Genomic DNA, 13,786 nt, shown 5'->3' with positions numbered 1-13,786 from the left:
GTTTTCTTCACTTCCATCCGGCCTATGTTTCCAGTGCCGTTTCAACCGGGGCTGTACTGTATATTATTACAGCGGCGTGGTTCCGCTGATTGTACTTTACTATAAGGGGTGATGTATCAAATAGCATTGCACTATCAGCTAGAAACGAAAAACTTTCATCTATCAACAATTCGAAACACCCAGCAATCACAGCAGTTCAGTGTGGAAGTGGATGCCCAAGACCCATACTGTATAGTGAGTGCAATTTAAGTGAATCAATTACGCTCGGCTGCCAGCTAAAGATAAGCAACATTAATTGCGCGACTTCCATAACTAAGTGTGCATTGTGATGAATATCAATTCATAACCGTTGTGAACCAGCGCCGCCGAAAGCTGCGGCGAACTTTCCTATGAAGGGGTTCGTCGCTGACAGTCTCGGCCAGTTGGATAAATCTTTTCGGATTCTTACTTCCGTGAGACGTAACAATCTTCGAAGCGGTTATGGTTGGTTATATTTAGACAACTTCGAGGGGAAATTTAATTACATAAAAGACAAGACACAATTAGTGTAGAGCTTGTTTTCCACCTAGGTTTAGCGATTTCACTTCGCCTCTTAATCCAAAACATATAAATGCAATAAAGAATTAGCAATTCAAATACGTATCAGTTGTGTCGAAGTATTAAGGGTTGAGCAACAATATAAAACATTTGATAACTTTTCTCCTGAAATGCCGTCTTGTTTGAAATTAACACTTATGCATTATTAATATTATAAAAAAAATGCTAGAAAACACTATTAAACTACCCTAATCTACCGTGATCGAAAGAATTGAGTATTACCCTCGTGTACTCACGTGATACCCAATCATTACCTACCGGAACAACCACATTTCGATTCGAACACGATACGACGAGAGTTGTGTTAGTCGAACGAATCCCGGGGAGAAATTATTCACATTCATCTACCAGCTCGGTTCCAAGAACATCCATCCAGGGCTGGCCATTATGGTAGACAGGTATAGTATTTCCTGTCGGTTTTTCAGACGAACGGTGGAAACAAATCAGTGCAATCTCTAGCACAGAGGAAAAGAAAGCTCAATCGGTGGTATCACGCCAGAGGCCGACGACTGCCACAAAGCTTTATCAGTGGCCTTTAATCGGGTATTTTTAATTAGTTTTTTGTGCGCGACCGTGGATATTTGCATTAAAATGAAAATAACCTCTCACATATATACCAGAGGCGGAAACAATAACAACATGTGCGGCGTCTCCCATTCTGGAAAGTTGGTAGCAAGTCAGAATATATACGAACTTCATTATACGGTCTATTATGCTAATATCATTTTGATTACGGGCAAAAATTATTTGCCTGTCGGTGGTAGCTGTTAGTAACACCGCACAGCACGGCAAATTGTGTGACGCCGAAGCTAGTAAATCAGATCTGATTTGTTCGCTGCCAACAACAGCGCCGACGTACGCAGCGGGATTCTACTAATGATTTTCACATGAAAAGTTTTATTAATCTGGTAGAATCTGGTTTCTAACGGTTCTGCACGGCGAACGTAACGTGCATGACATCGTTAATTGTGGCAGGGATGAGAGTGAAATAGAATTATGTGTCAATAGTAATGCTTCTGTACTCTGATTAAAGTAATAATCGTACTGATAAAAGTTAGTTTTGCAGTTTATTACATAATAGCTATGCTTAAAAAGAGGACATACTTCTTTGATGTTAACATAACTTTTGAACGAAGGTTATTGCCATGTTAATCGGGCGAACATGACAGCAATGTTAATTTTTTGGTTTACAATCTAAACAGAGACCGGAGCACAAGCAGACAATAAAATATATATCTAAATAAAGGTGAACTCTTGCTGCGATTTCGAGAATCTCGGATTCAGCAAGGTGTTATTTGTGTTTAACTTCTGTTTTGATTACTAGATTTTATTTACCTATTATGTTTCAGTTTTTTTTAGATTTCACTATCGTGAGCCGCTTAAGGTTTTGCACTAACTCATTCAGTTAATTTTTATTGTTGTACTAATTTAGTTGCTTGAATCGTTTATGTCAAGCTATACAACTCGTAATGTTAGAAAACGTCGTTTGAAGTTTGCAATGTTTATCAACCTTACATGTTCTTCAATTTATAATTATGTATAAACGTTTTTGCTCGAATTAACGAACTTAAGAGGCGCTGCAAACGATGGTTATATTACAAATTTAAATCAAAACGCTTCATGGAATTTTTATGGAACCGTTTTGCTTTCGCTCTATGCGAAGGTAGGCGTACAAAAGTCCCATTTGAAATGACTTTTCTCACACCATTTGTTTAATTCCACGCGAACCGTGCATCGTTTTTCTTCGGAAAGGAAATTTTCGAACACCGCGACGTTTCAACAAATAATGTTCTATTATGATAAGACTTTTATGCCATGAACTAGTGAGAAGCTGTTTTTCTAATTATGTTTTAGATCGATCTATCAATATCTACGAAGGATTTCACGCCAAGTTACATTGAATTCTGCGAGGGGGCATGCAATACCTGTCATGCCCCCTCGCAGAATACAACTTTGTGGGTGTGCAGTAGGCTGTCCCAAAAAAAAATGATGTTGAAAAAGTCAAGGTGCTCAGCCCTAAATTGAAAGATAATGTTATTTATAGCATTTTTGTAGAACATTTCGACTTTCTAAAAAAACGTTTTCAGGGTGCCCAAACGTGATTTATGGAAAAATGACTCTTTTCATCTACAAACCCACTCTTTTGCACTTTTTTTAACTCTGTTCGATTCCTAAATTTTTCCATATGTTTTTTTATTTTTTTGGGTTTGTTTTTGAATATTTTACATGGTTTAGTTCAGCATCGCATTCAATTGTTTGACTCACAGAGCCCATTGAACATCACAAAAAAGTGAATTTTTCTCATAATTTTCAGATAAAACCCTTCATATAAAACACATATAAAATTTTTTTTTGATCAAGAACTAAAATTTTCATTGCAAAGCGGGATTCAAGACGAAAATTTACATGAAAATAGATCCTTAATATCCTATCGGGGGGCTGAGATATTGGCGTTTTTACATGTGATGGAAAACTATGCATTTTCACAAAAAAGCCACTAAAGCTCAATATCTCCATTGCACAGTGTTTTTTTTTGCCGTTTGTGCATATAATTTCCTAAATAATGATTCAAATGTTGATTATAGCCATAAGGTATGTTCGGAAAAGTTTCAGCATATTCAAAAATGCTTCTTTTAATGTAGAAATAAGGGTGATCAATTCACCAATGAGTGAGATAAAAAATTTACTTTTTAATCAGAATAAGATAGACGCAAGGTGTCTTCGACAAAGTTTTAGGTTATCTGAAAACAAGAAACTTTACCGAAGACATCATGTTTCTATCTCTTACATATTACGAGCAACATTGAGTTTTCTATTAGAAGGCACTAAAAATCACAATTTTCGTTCTAACTTTTTTCGTAGATTTTTCCGAATTTTTAAACCTTCTACTAAGTTATCAACCATTTAAAATTGCATTTGTTTTCTGAACATTGTTATTTTTTATCTCTCAAAATAAAACAGTTATTTAACATATTTGTTAAAATGCATAGTTTTCCATCACATAGAAAAATGCCAATATCTAAGTTCCCCGATAAGATATCAAGTATCTTTTTTCATGTAAATTTTCGCCTTAAATCCCGCTTTGTACTGAAAATTTCAGTTCTTGATCAAATTTTTTTTTATTTGTGTTTTGAAGGGTTTTATCTAAAAATTATTAGAAAAAATATATTTTTTGTAATGTTTAATGGGCTCTGGGAGTCAAAAAACTGATTGCAATGCCAAATATTCAAAAATAAAAAAATATATGGAAAAATTTTAGAATCGAACAGATTTGAAAAAAGTGCAAAATAGTGAGTTTTTAGCTTAAAAAAGTCATTTTTTCATAAATCACGTTTGGGCAACCTGAAAACAATTTTTTAGAATGTCGAAATGTTCTACAAAAATGCTAAAAATAACATTATCTTTCAATTTAGGGCTGAGCACCTTGACTTTTTCAACATCGATTTTTTTTGGTACACCCCAGTGTGCAGGCATGACTACCCTAAGCAATTTTGAATATTTTCTGTTTTTGGAAATTTATCTGTACTGATATTTAAAAAAGGCGGAAGTTTATTTTGTTACAAATCTATATTTCGTAATAACGACAAAAGAAAAGTTGTCTAGAGATGATTTTTGACATTGACATTGATTTTGACATTGAAAGAAAAAATGTTTTCAAAAACAAAAAGTGATATTGAAAATATTGGCCTTTTCAGGTTTTTTTTTTAAAACAAGTTTTTTTGAGATAGACATTTTAATTGCCTAAAATTCTTCTGAACAAATCAAAGAAAAAAGTTTCTCTGATAGAAGAAAAACTTTTTCATGATTGATGCGGTGTCATGTTTTTTACTTCTGAGACCATAAATGTTCGTTAAGAGTAATGTTCGACAAGAGATAGGAATGGTTTTAGGAAATTGCCTAAAGTTTGATTTCAAAACATGTATTACAATTATTCATCATTATTGAATGAAAGTTCCCAGAAATAATTTTTTGACTCCTTTTCTCTATCTCTTGTCATTATTCAGATACATCGATTTATAAAAAAATTCAGCAAATGTTAATACAGATAAATATAAAAAAAATCTCAAGCTCCTCAGACGAGTTGGCACAAAATTCGATCTTATGCTATCTTTTTCAATTCGTACGCATTGCCATTCACTTCTAATCGTAAAGGGATTTTGTGTAATTTTTCGACATTGTGTCTCATTTTTCACCCTTTTTCTTTTTCGCACGCTTAGCCTTGGGGCTAATAGCGGTCTCGATCAACTAGATTATAGTTGAGAGAATTCGTTATCGATATTGTTTCTGGCACATTTTGCATGTGTAGGATAAGTACAACGATACACCGTGCCCCAGTGCTGAGTCGAGAAAATTTCCAGCTCGAAAAGTTCCTTGACTCGATCGGGAATCGAACTCAATATCACAACCGTGTGGGAGAGCTAGCCGACCGACATCGCTAACCACAGAGCCACAGGGATCACCCTTACCATCCCAGTACAGTTTTTAGAATAAAATGAATAAATTTTCCATGTTCTTTTATATTATTTTTCTGATGTCAGATATTTGATAACAATAAATTACACAGTTTTTTAATATTTCAATTTTTGACCATGTCTTGTTGAAATCTGAGAGAATCGAAACCAAACGGTTTTTTTTTTGTTACGCTTTTAACTATGTGAGCAAAGTTTGAGTTTAAATTATACATTGAATTTGATCAAAAACACATGCAACTTAACTTCTTCTAACCTAATTCTATTCGATTTAGCTGAAATACTAAACAAATAGATAGAAATGTGTTTTAAAGAATATTCGATTGATCGTCAAATTGAGTAATTATTAAAAAACTACGGGTTTTTGTCCTACAAAGATTTCTGTTGAAATTCGAATAAAATTCAAAAGGTAATCACTAAAAATGTGTTTTTAGTGCTCTCATTTTTAAAAACAACCTTTGGGTCCAGTTCATACAACCTTAATTCTCTTCATTTTCAAAACAATTATCCAGGTTCTAGGTTTGGGTCATCTTGAATCTACTAATGGCTTCTGAAATTGATTTCTGGCCTCTCAGCATCATCTCGCTCCCAGAAATAACGATATTGGGTGATATGGAGCCATTATGAGTTGCTTTACAAACACCGAAAGTCGCCATCTTGGATTTCAAAATGACATCGGGGATTGATTTTCGGCCTCAGGATATCATTCCGATTTTGAAAACAATCGTATTGGATGGCATTTGACCATACACTGGATTCTTTTTTTACGCGATTGATGCGTCCGCGCAAAAAAAGAATCGCGTAAAAAATGTGTATTTTTGAGCAAATAGTGCAAAAAACAACTCGCGTAAAAAAAAGAATCCAGTGTATTATTAGCTCTAATTGGTCGAAATTTCTTTGATAGTTTCCAATAGTACAAAACGTATTATCATGAAATTATTTTTTTCCGGTTGCAACAAGAAAGAAAAGAATCCGTTGAGAACTGGCTCAGTTATAAGCAGGCTTTGTTTTGCTCATCTTTATCCTAAAGAGAAAACAGTTTTCTTCCTTCTTAACAACTGTGAGCTTACATTCAATGTGCATCACACCATCTGCTGTAGAGAGAACGCAGATTAATAGTTTCTCTGACGAAAAAACGCTCCTAATTCGACAGAGCAAAAACCCAGTGAAACTCTTGTAAATTTCTCATCCGCGCACGCAAGAAAAGTGAAATAAATTGCTCGGCGATCAACTGAGCATTGCGTTACCGTTCTCATCGCTCTGGGGTGCGGCAAAAACAGTATAAAATCGAACTTTCTGCAGAATACGCACCCATTGTGAGTTGTGAATCTTCCTATAATATTAAATTCTGAAACGGTTAGGAGGTGGCTTCAATGTGAACCTAAATGTTTTGATATTTGGCCAACTTCTCTTCTAGTAAAGGAGAAGCTAACGACAACTACTTCCTGTTAAACTAAGAGAGCAAAAAAATGTTTACCCGTCACACGCGATGATTAAGAGTGAAAAGGAATTCTGTTACTGAAATACTCTACGCCTAAATGTGGATAATTACTCACTCTGTGTGAGAGAAAGTCTAGTTCTCCAAGGGGTTTGGCAGGTAGAGCAGGAAATTTGAGCAAAAATCAAGAGAACGGAAGAAGCCTGGTTATAAGCGTTTGAAATTGGACAATTTTCATTTTATACTCCCATAGCGTAGCTTCCTTAGAGACGTTGTTCTAGGCCAGAAATGTAAATGTGGTGACACTGCCATCACGCTGCAAATGTTGCCATCACGCTGCAAATGTGGTGAGCCATCACAAATAGAGAAGTTTTTGTTACTTTTGAACATATTTTTATTATTAGACAAAAAAGTAACAAAGAACGAGCTTCGGTTTATTCTCGAGCTCTTCCACACAATATCTTCTCTCCAGATTTAATAACCTCTCGTCTAAAGCTTTGATAATATAGGCTATAGCACATCTACGCTGTTAGAGTGAAAGCTTGCAGGAGGATATGGTAGAATCGATTAGGAAGAAAGTAGGTTACTAAATCTGAATGACAAGACAAAAAGTACTATACTTCCCTCCAGACTTAATAACCACTGATCTAAAGCTTCGATAATATCATAGACTATAGCACGTTATATGCTTTTAGAGTGATAGCCAGCAGGAGGATATGATAAGGTCGATAAGGAAGGAAGTAGGTACTACTGAAGGAGAAGACAAAAAGCACTATAACACGAAGCAGGTTACTTCACAATAAGTGGCACTGCAAAATGAAAAAAAAACGGAAATGTGCAAACAGCAAAAACGTCCGGACAATACCACAATCACTTGCTGCTTTGGTATTGGTGCAACGTTCAGGTTCATTTCAGTCCTCTTTACTAACTCAATATCCAAAATCACTCCCGTAGCGTCCCAGCTCCAAACATTTAGTTGGAAACATCAGAGTTTTGTTCGCTGGCTCATTCCACTGTTTTCAAATGGAAAGTGAAAAGTGATTTTCTAAATTAATACAAGTTTCGTACTTAAAACAGGTCAAATGATTTTTTTTTGTAGTTAACACGATGAAGTTCAGAACGAAACGAACCTAGAGCAAAACATCAAGTATATAATTCGTTTGGTTTCCATTAAGCAATGAGTCTGTGATTTCAACATGGCTAGCATCCGCTTGCAAGAAAGCAAACGTTTGTATTTTTCTCTAACGCTGTGTACAAAGTGTGATGTGATTTCATTTGCATCATAAAAGAAGAAAAAAAACCTGGAAGCTTTAGTCACGTTTTTCCTCTACTTCGTAAATATACAACAAACAGAATGAAATGGAGATGGTAGAAATTAGTATGTGTTGTTACTTGACTGGAAATAAATGTTACTGCCTTATAAGTGACAAAATTTTTATAAAAGGAAAAATTGTTATTGCTTTTGAAGTAACAAGTAAAAATTTTGCGTGTAATAAATACATCTTAACAAACTTCAACCAAAACCTGCCTTAGCTACTAAGAAAAAGCTTAGAAAATCATAAGATTCATACACAAAGAAAAGTTTCAATTTTTCTGTGTGCAAGCATGTGTGCGCGTGGATGTGTGACTACTGGCAGGTTTGAATATGCGTTTTGTGTTGAATTTGATCCCTTAGACATTCAGTTTTGGAAATAGTTATAAAACTTTTCTATAGTTATAAATGTTTTTGTGTATCCGTACAGAGCCAAAACATCACTGCAAGTTCCGACAAATCGAATTAAACCCAAATATGATAAGTTATTATGGGGTGAAACTAAATTCAACGAAAATTCAAAATAATGAAGCAGAGTTTTCACTTGAAAAACTACTAAAAATAACCACACAGTAAAAAAAATACATTTGTTTAAAAGCACATAAATGGAGCATTGGAAACCGTGTGGCATTATATTCACATGCAATGTAAATGAATATGTATATTGTAAAGTTTCATGCATATTTATATTCAAAGCTTTAAGTTCATATCATTTAACGTACAAATTTACATGGTTTAAAACGATTCTGTATTGTGCATTATTAACAGTGTAAAATGTGTGAACCCATATGTGCTTTCATATGTATTAGTTGTAAACTTCATTTTTTGGTACTGTGCATAACTTGACAGTTCAATTTCCTATCATAATTCTATCACATTTCAATTCCTTTTGTTCGGCAGACCAGCAGTGAACCATAATCACTGCATAAACTGGAATAATAAATGTATTTCAATACATTTATTTTAAATAAACAATATCTCAGCTCTCTAAGGAGGTCAGCACGAAAGGCCAACCATTTCTCCAGTTTGCTGCATCTGCAGTACATTAACAAAAGACAAGACAAAACATGCCTGTGTCGTAAAATATGCAATCTGTCCTGCTCGAACCACAGTCACGCGAACGTTCTTTTGTACTACAATTATTTCCACGTTACAAAAAAAATAGCAGCACAAAAAAACTTTCACCCTGCAACAACGTATTGATTTAATATTCCCCTATTACTACCCTCGATTCGTTTCCCCCCCACAGGTCCACCACAAAATGGCGCCACAAAACTCTACACTAATTCACGGAAACGCCGCGGCAACCTCAGCCGTCTCCGCCGACGAGGAACTGAGCAGCTACAGCCCGATTCTTCCTGCCAGGGCAAGCCACCGACGACATGCCACGGCAATATCAGCGCCACCACCGCCGCCGCCACCCAAGGGGAGCAAATCGATTGGCACCGGCAAACCGGAAGCGAAAACCTCTGCCGCCTCCCGAGGGAAAAGTGGAATCCGCGAAGGCATCGAAAAGGGTGCGGTGAAACGTGAAACGGTATGTAATAAATCCTGAACTGACTAGGCTCCCTGCGAGTCCACTTAAGGTATGACTTAGCACATGACGTAATTTCAACATACGTTGTTTATCACCGGTCGACATGAAAGCCTCATACTTCCGATTGCTAAATTATCCGGAGTTGTAGTTTAAATTTCCAAATAGCCTGTTCGAAAAAAAAATAGACGGTTCAGTTTAAAACCGGCAACAATTTCCCGTTCTGCAATTTTAGAGTTATACAACAAGCCACCCCCCCAATCAGAACCAAAAAAAAAACAAGTATGAGTTGCCATAGTGGGTAAATTCCACCCCTGGCGTGCTCCAGTGTTTGATCGATGCGAGCATGACTAGTAGTGGATATAAATAAAAAATTTACCTTACAAACAGCCAACCGAGCCCGGGCACGATTCACCCTTTGCCTATTGAACTTATTGACTGACAGACGTTCCTCCGTTCTTATTTCGCGAATGGCCTTTGGGTGCAGTGGAATAGGCCGTGGCAAGGAAGAACCTGAATCTGATAACAATGAACGAAGCAAACCCGTGCACGTGTTGATTGGAAACGACCGACCCCCTCCTAAATAAACTTCTTGCTGCGCCATCATCAACACCCACCGATAAGGACGAAAGTCGTTTACGGCCCCCGCACGAAATCAGGAATCTTATTGACGCAATAAAAACACCCCATAAAGTGCACCCGTCAGTAAAGGCCATTGTCACTTTCGCTGTCTCTGTTCGTGCTGAGGTGATGGTGATTCAACCCAAATTTATCGAACCCAGGTGACCGTGCCGCGTTCGCTTTTACTCGCAAAGAAAATCAATCTACCTAACAGTGCGTTTTGGGAATTTATATGGCATTTTCATGTGCTAGATTCCACCCGAAACTTGATTTAATCGATCTATTTGGTAAGCTCATTCTTATGGTGAAGCATTTTACAGACGAAAGTTTTCAGGTATCATGATGCATTCGACCCCGCTGCGTAAAGATACTGTTCACGGCTGAGGAAGATGCTTATCAGATCATTCGGCTTTTAGTGAAAGTAGAGCCCGTTCTGCATGACGCATCTTCCGGGCCAAACAAGTGTAAGCTTTTCTGGCGTTTGTTTGAAATTCACGCGGTGCTCATTCACCGGGGTAGATGAAACTTTCGCATTTGGAGATTATCTGATGGTCGTAGCTTTGTCGCCTTTACCTTCCAAGTGAGAGCTGTTAAGCATTGTAAAAATAGTGCCATTTACTATTATGTGTTGATCACCTACGAAAAGAGTATGTAATTACAGAATTTGTATTTTTTCTGAAAATACTAACTTTATTGATTCAAAACAGTTCAGCAAAAAGCACTCGCCACCACGATTCAGGGCCCAAGACATGGCCAGCATTATTTTTTTCTCCTTTCATTGTTTTCAACGATGGCACGACCTTACCGTTATTACTCTATGGACACACCGTCTATGAACTGAAGGAAAGGGTTTTGTGTATATAAAATATTTCTAGATGTCGAATTGCCTATCTTCCAATATCGACAATTTTTGGTTTGAATGGAACTTTGCAAACGTATTGGACTCAACAAATTGAGTATGTATTCTAGCAAAGCCTCTCATAACTAGCAACAACTTTCTCCCATCTTTCTAAGAGAGCTCGAATATCGTTACGGAATCGTCTTTTCGGGCTATCAACGAGTCTAGCCATTTTTCGATGTCTTTCTATGAAAAGAACTGCTGACTGCTGTATTTAATAATTAAACAAATAGGAGAAATGTAAAAAAGAGTTGAATTTTTCTTGTTTATTCGAAGTTTTAACAAATCTTTTGGTAGAAAGTTTAAGATGAGAAAGAAGCCTTATTTCATCGTTTCACGTTTCATGACGTTAAATAATTGTAGCAATAATTTACAATCAAAAATCGTATAGTGATTGAGTTAGTAAATGCATCTGTTTTGAAGTTATTTTGAATTTAGGTTTAGAAAATTATAAATAAACACATAATGTTCGATTGAGCCAAAAAGAGTTAAATTTTACCTTCAATCTTTTATTATTGAAGTATGCCGTTATTTCGAAACGTCTGAAATAATCTTTATCTACGGTTATTTTGGTCGTCCGTGAGTTCCAAGTGCAAAAAAGAAAGATTACCGGTGGATATTCCTTGGCGTTTGTCAGGGCAGGACCCTGTTTGACAGACAAACTCTATTTGCCCGTAGCTTTCAGCGCAATTTTCATGAGCATACTACTTCTAATGCTCAGATTGATACTGCTTTTAATGGCCCTTCTAGAGATGTTTTCAATTTCAATCTGCTTAAAGAAATAACTAGTCGTCACGTTATCGCTGCCATAGATAAACTTAAATCATCCTTCACTGCAGGCCCGATGGAGTTCCGTAGTGCTTTCTAAAATGATGTGCCTGTTTTATTCATCCGTTATGTCTGTTGTTCAATTTATCTCAACGGCAATGCGTATTTTCCTCTAGTTGGAAATTTTCCATTATGTTTCTCGTGCACAAGAAGGGCGATAGACGTGGTGTGCAAAACTATACACACTTAGATTTTATTGCCGAGAACTCAACAGCAGATAAATTCAGCAAAACGCTCTACAAGTTTTTGGCAGCATTTTCATGAAATTTGGCAAACGAACTGTCAATACTTGCTGGTTGACGGTCGATCGATAGCTGGATGTTCGTCGAAATATATTACTGACGTTTGTCAAAAACTTCACCGAGCTCGATAAGCTGCTTTAACCCTCTAGTGCCCAAATTATTTTTCAGACGGACTTCCAAAAAATCACTATGAATTTTTGTAAACATTTTTTAAGTATTGATTGAAGTTTTATAGAGGTGTAACTGAAGACCGTCTAAAGGCAGCACTAGGCACTAGAGGGTTAAGGTGATGGAAATAATAGTCAACATCACTCTTTTCGCCAGCTGCAACCGAAACTATCGATAAGAACTAACTTAGTCGATCTGAAAGCGGCGTCCGATCGCGTAGACCACAGATACTTTTAGCTTAACTTGGAAAACTTGGAGTTTCATCTGCTCTCGTGCAAAGAAAGTAAAGAAAAGAATTCATGATCAAGATTACCAACGAGGTTTGTCTTAAAACGCTGTATTTCTCTATAGCGCGTTATATCTTAGAATTCTGCTTCGTTGTATGGTGTCCACTCCATAATTCCTGGATAGCTAGAATTAAATCCGTGCAACGTAAATTTGTACGATATGCGCTAAGATTTTTCTCTTGACGTAATTCCTAAAATCTGCCAGCCTACACTGACAGCTGTCAGCTTGGAATGAGAACTCTTGAGCAGAGACGATTCAAGGCGCAAGCTGCATGCTCTTAGACCAAGATCCCTGTTGAACCTGCCTCAACGCAATGCGCAATATGGCCAATTTGACCCAATACGCATCGGCCAGTTTTAACACAGTGGCAGATGCGTTCGATTTTAATATGACTGGTGCAGCTTTTAAAAATAGTATTCGAGTTAGGTAGTCTTTTTGTGATATTTTTTGGACATTATTTCAGTATTAAGTTATTTATTAGGACACACACTCTGTCAGATAAATTTTAATAAATTATAACAATTATAACAAATGTAGGAGAATGTTTTGAAGCATATTTTTAACAACAAAGTTTTTAGGGATCTAATAAGATCCAATGAGCTTTTTATGAATTTCTCATAGGTTTCTCAAGGTTCTCCAGCAACAAGCATAGATTCATTGAAATATATGATGGGATAATTCTAGTTATCTTGTTATTCTCCTCTCCTAACACACTGTAGCCAAGCAAACAAGACATAACGATAATAACACAAGCTACTGGCAATGATGCGGTCCACCGATTGCTCCGTGTTGGACGCTGTGATAGAATGAGTCGCCTGCTCAGCCTTGCTGCGTTAAAATCAGCTGCTGCTCTGCCGGTTCAAAAAGGCTTTGCATTTTAAATAGTCCAAAGCAAAAACAAAACACAACTTCAACTTTCCATGGTTTAAACTGGATAACATTCCGACATTTGGAACCATGCCAACAGTTTTTCAGCTTGAGACAAACGCATACAAGTTCCTTCTTTGTTGTGCTCCAATTCGACTCCTATAAAGTGAATAGCATCCCCACAATCTCGTTAAATTTTTCATGCAGGAGTAATGTTTTCCCGTCCATTTGGTGTAACACAAAAACTTGTAGGATGTCAGCTGCTAAGAGCTTTCCCATTGTGCTAAACTTGGCAACTGGTGCACATATCTCGTCGCAACCCAGTCCTGGTGGCAGAGCTGAATGCCACCACGGGTCGGTAATTGGCGATTACCGAAGGCCACGGAAGTGCTCACTGCTAGCAAGCAGCCCCGGACCATCAGCGGGAGCTAGCCTAGGTCGTGGCGAGATTCAGGCACTGGGCCGCTGAATTCTCGCAAAAGCCACACTGGCCGGAAGCAGCTCCGACGGAGCGAGTAGTGCCG

General features: G+C 37.0%; 1 protein-coding gene and 1 long non-coding RNA gene across 3 annotated transcripts in view; one reads left to right on the top strand and one right to left on the bottom strand.

Moving 5' to 3' along the window:
• LOC129723886 (ras association domain-containing protein 10) overlaps positions 1 to 13,786 on the top strand; it is a 48,967-nt gene that overhangs the window by 19,924 nt on the left and 15,257 nt on the right. The window contains exons 1-2 of one of the 2 annotated variants that reach the window (XM_055678371.1): positions 7,492 to 7,581; positions 9,066 to 9,353. In XM_055678371.1, coding sequence (XP_055534346.1) covers positions 9,078 to 9,353 — 276 coding nt within the window. In that variant the 5' untranslated portion in view covers positions 7,492 to 7,581; positions 9,066 to 9,077. Of the gene's footprint in view, positions 1 to 7,491; positions 7,582 to 9,065; positions 9,354 to 13,786 lie in introns of those variants that run through there. The other variant, XM_055678370.1, reaches the window with a different exon arrangement.
• Positions 10,269 to 11,961, bottom strand: LOC129723887 (uncharacterized). The gene is made up of 3 exons (XR_008727839.1): positions 11,480 to 11,961; positions 10,661 to 11,077; positions 10,269 to 10,607 (listed from the first exon to the last, which is right to left on the bottom strand). It is a non-coding gene; the product is annotated as an uncharacterized LOC129723887 (long non-coding RNA).

The sequence above is a fragment of the Wyeomyia smithii genome, chromosome 2 (assembly GCF_029784165.1).
Source record: "Wyeomyia smithii strain HCP4-BCI-WySm-NY-G18 chromosome 2, ASM2978416v1, whole genome shotgun sequence".
In the NCBI taxonomy this organism is placed as follows: Eukaryota; Metazoa; Arthropoda; class Insecta; order Diptera; family Culicidae; genus Wyeomyia; species Wyeomyia smithii.
The sequence above is the reverse complement of the archived record's forward strand: the minus strand, read 5'-3'. Positions and strand labels throughout refer to the sequence as shown.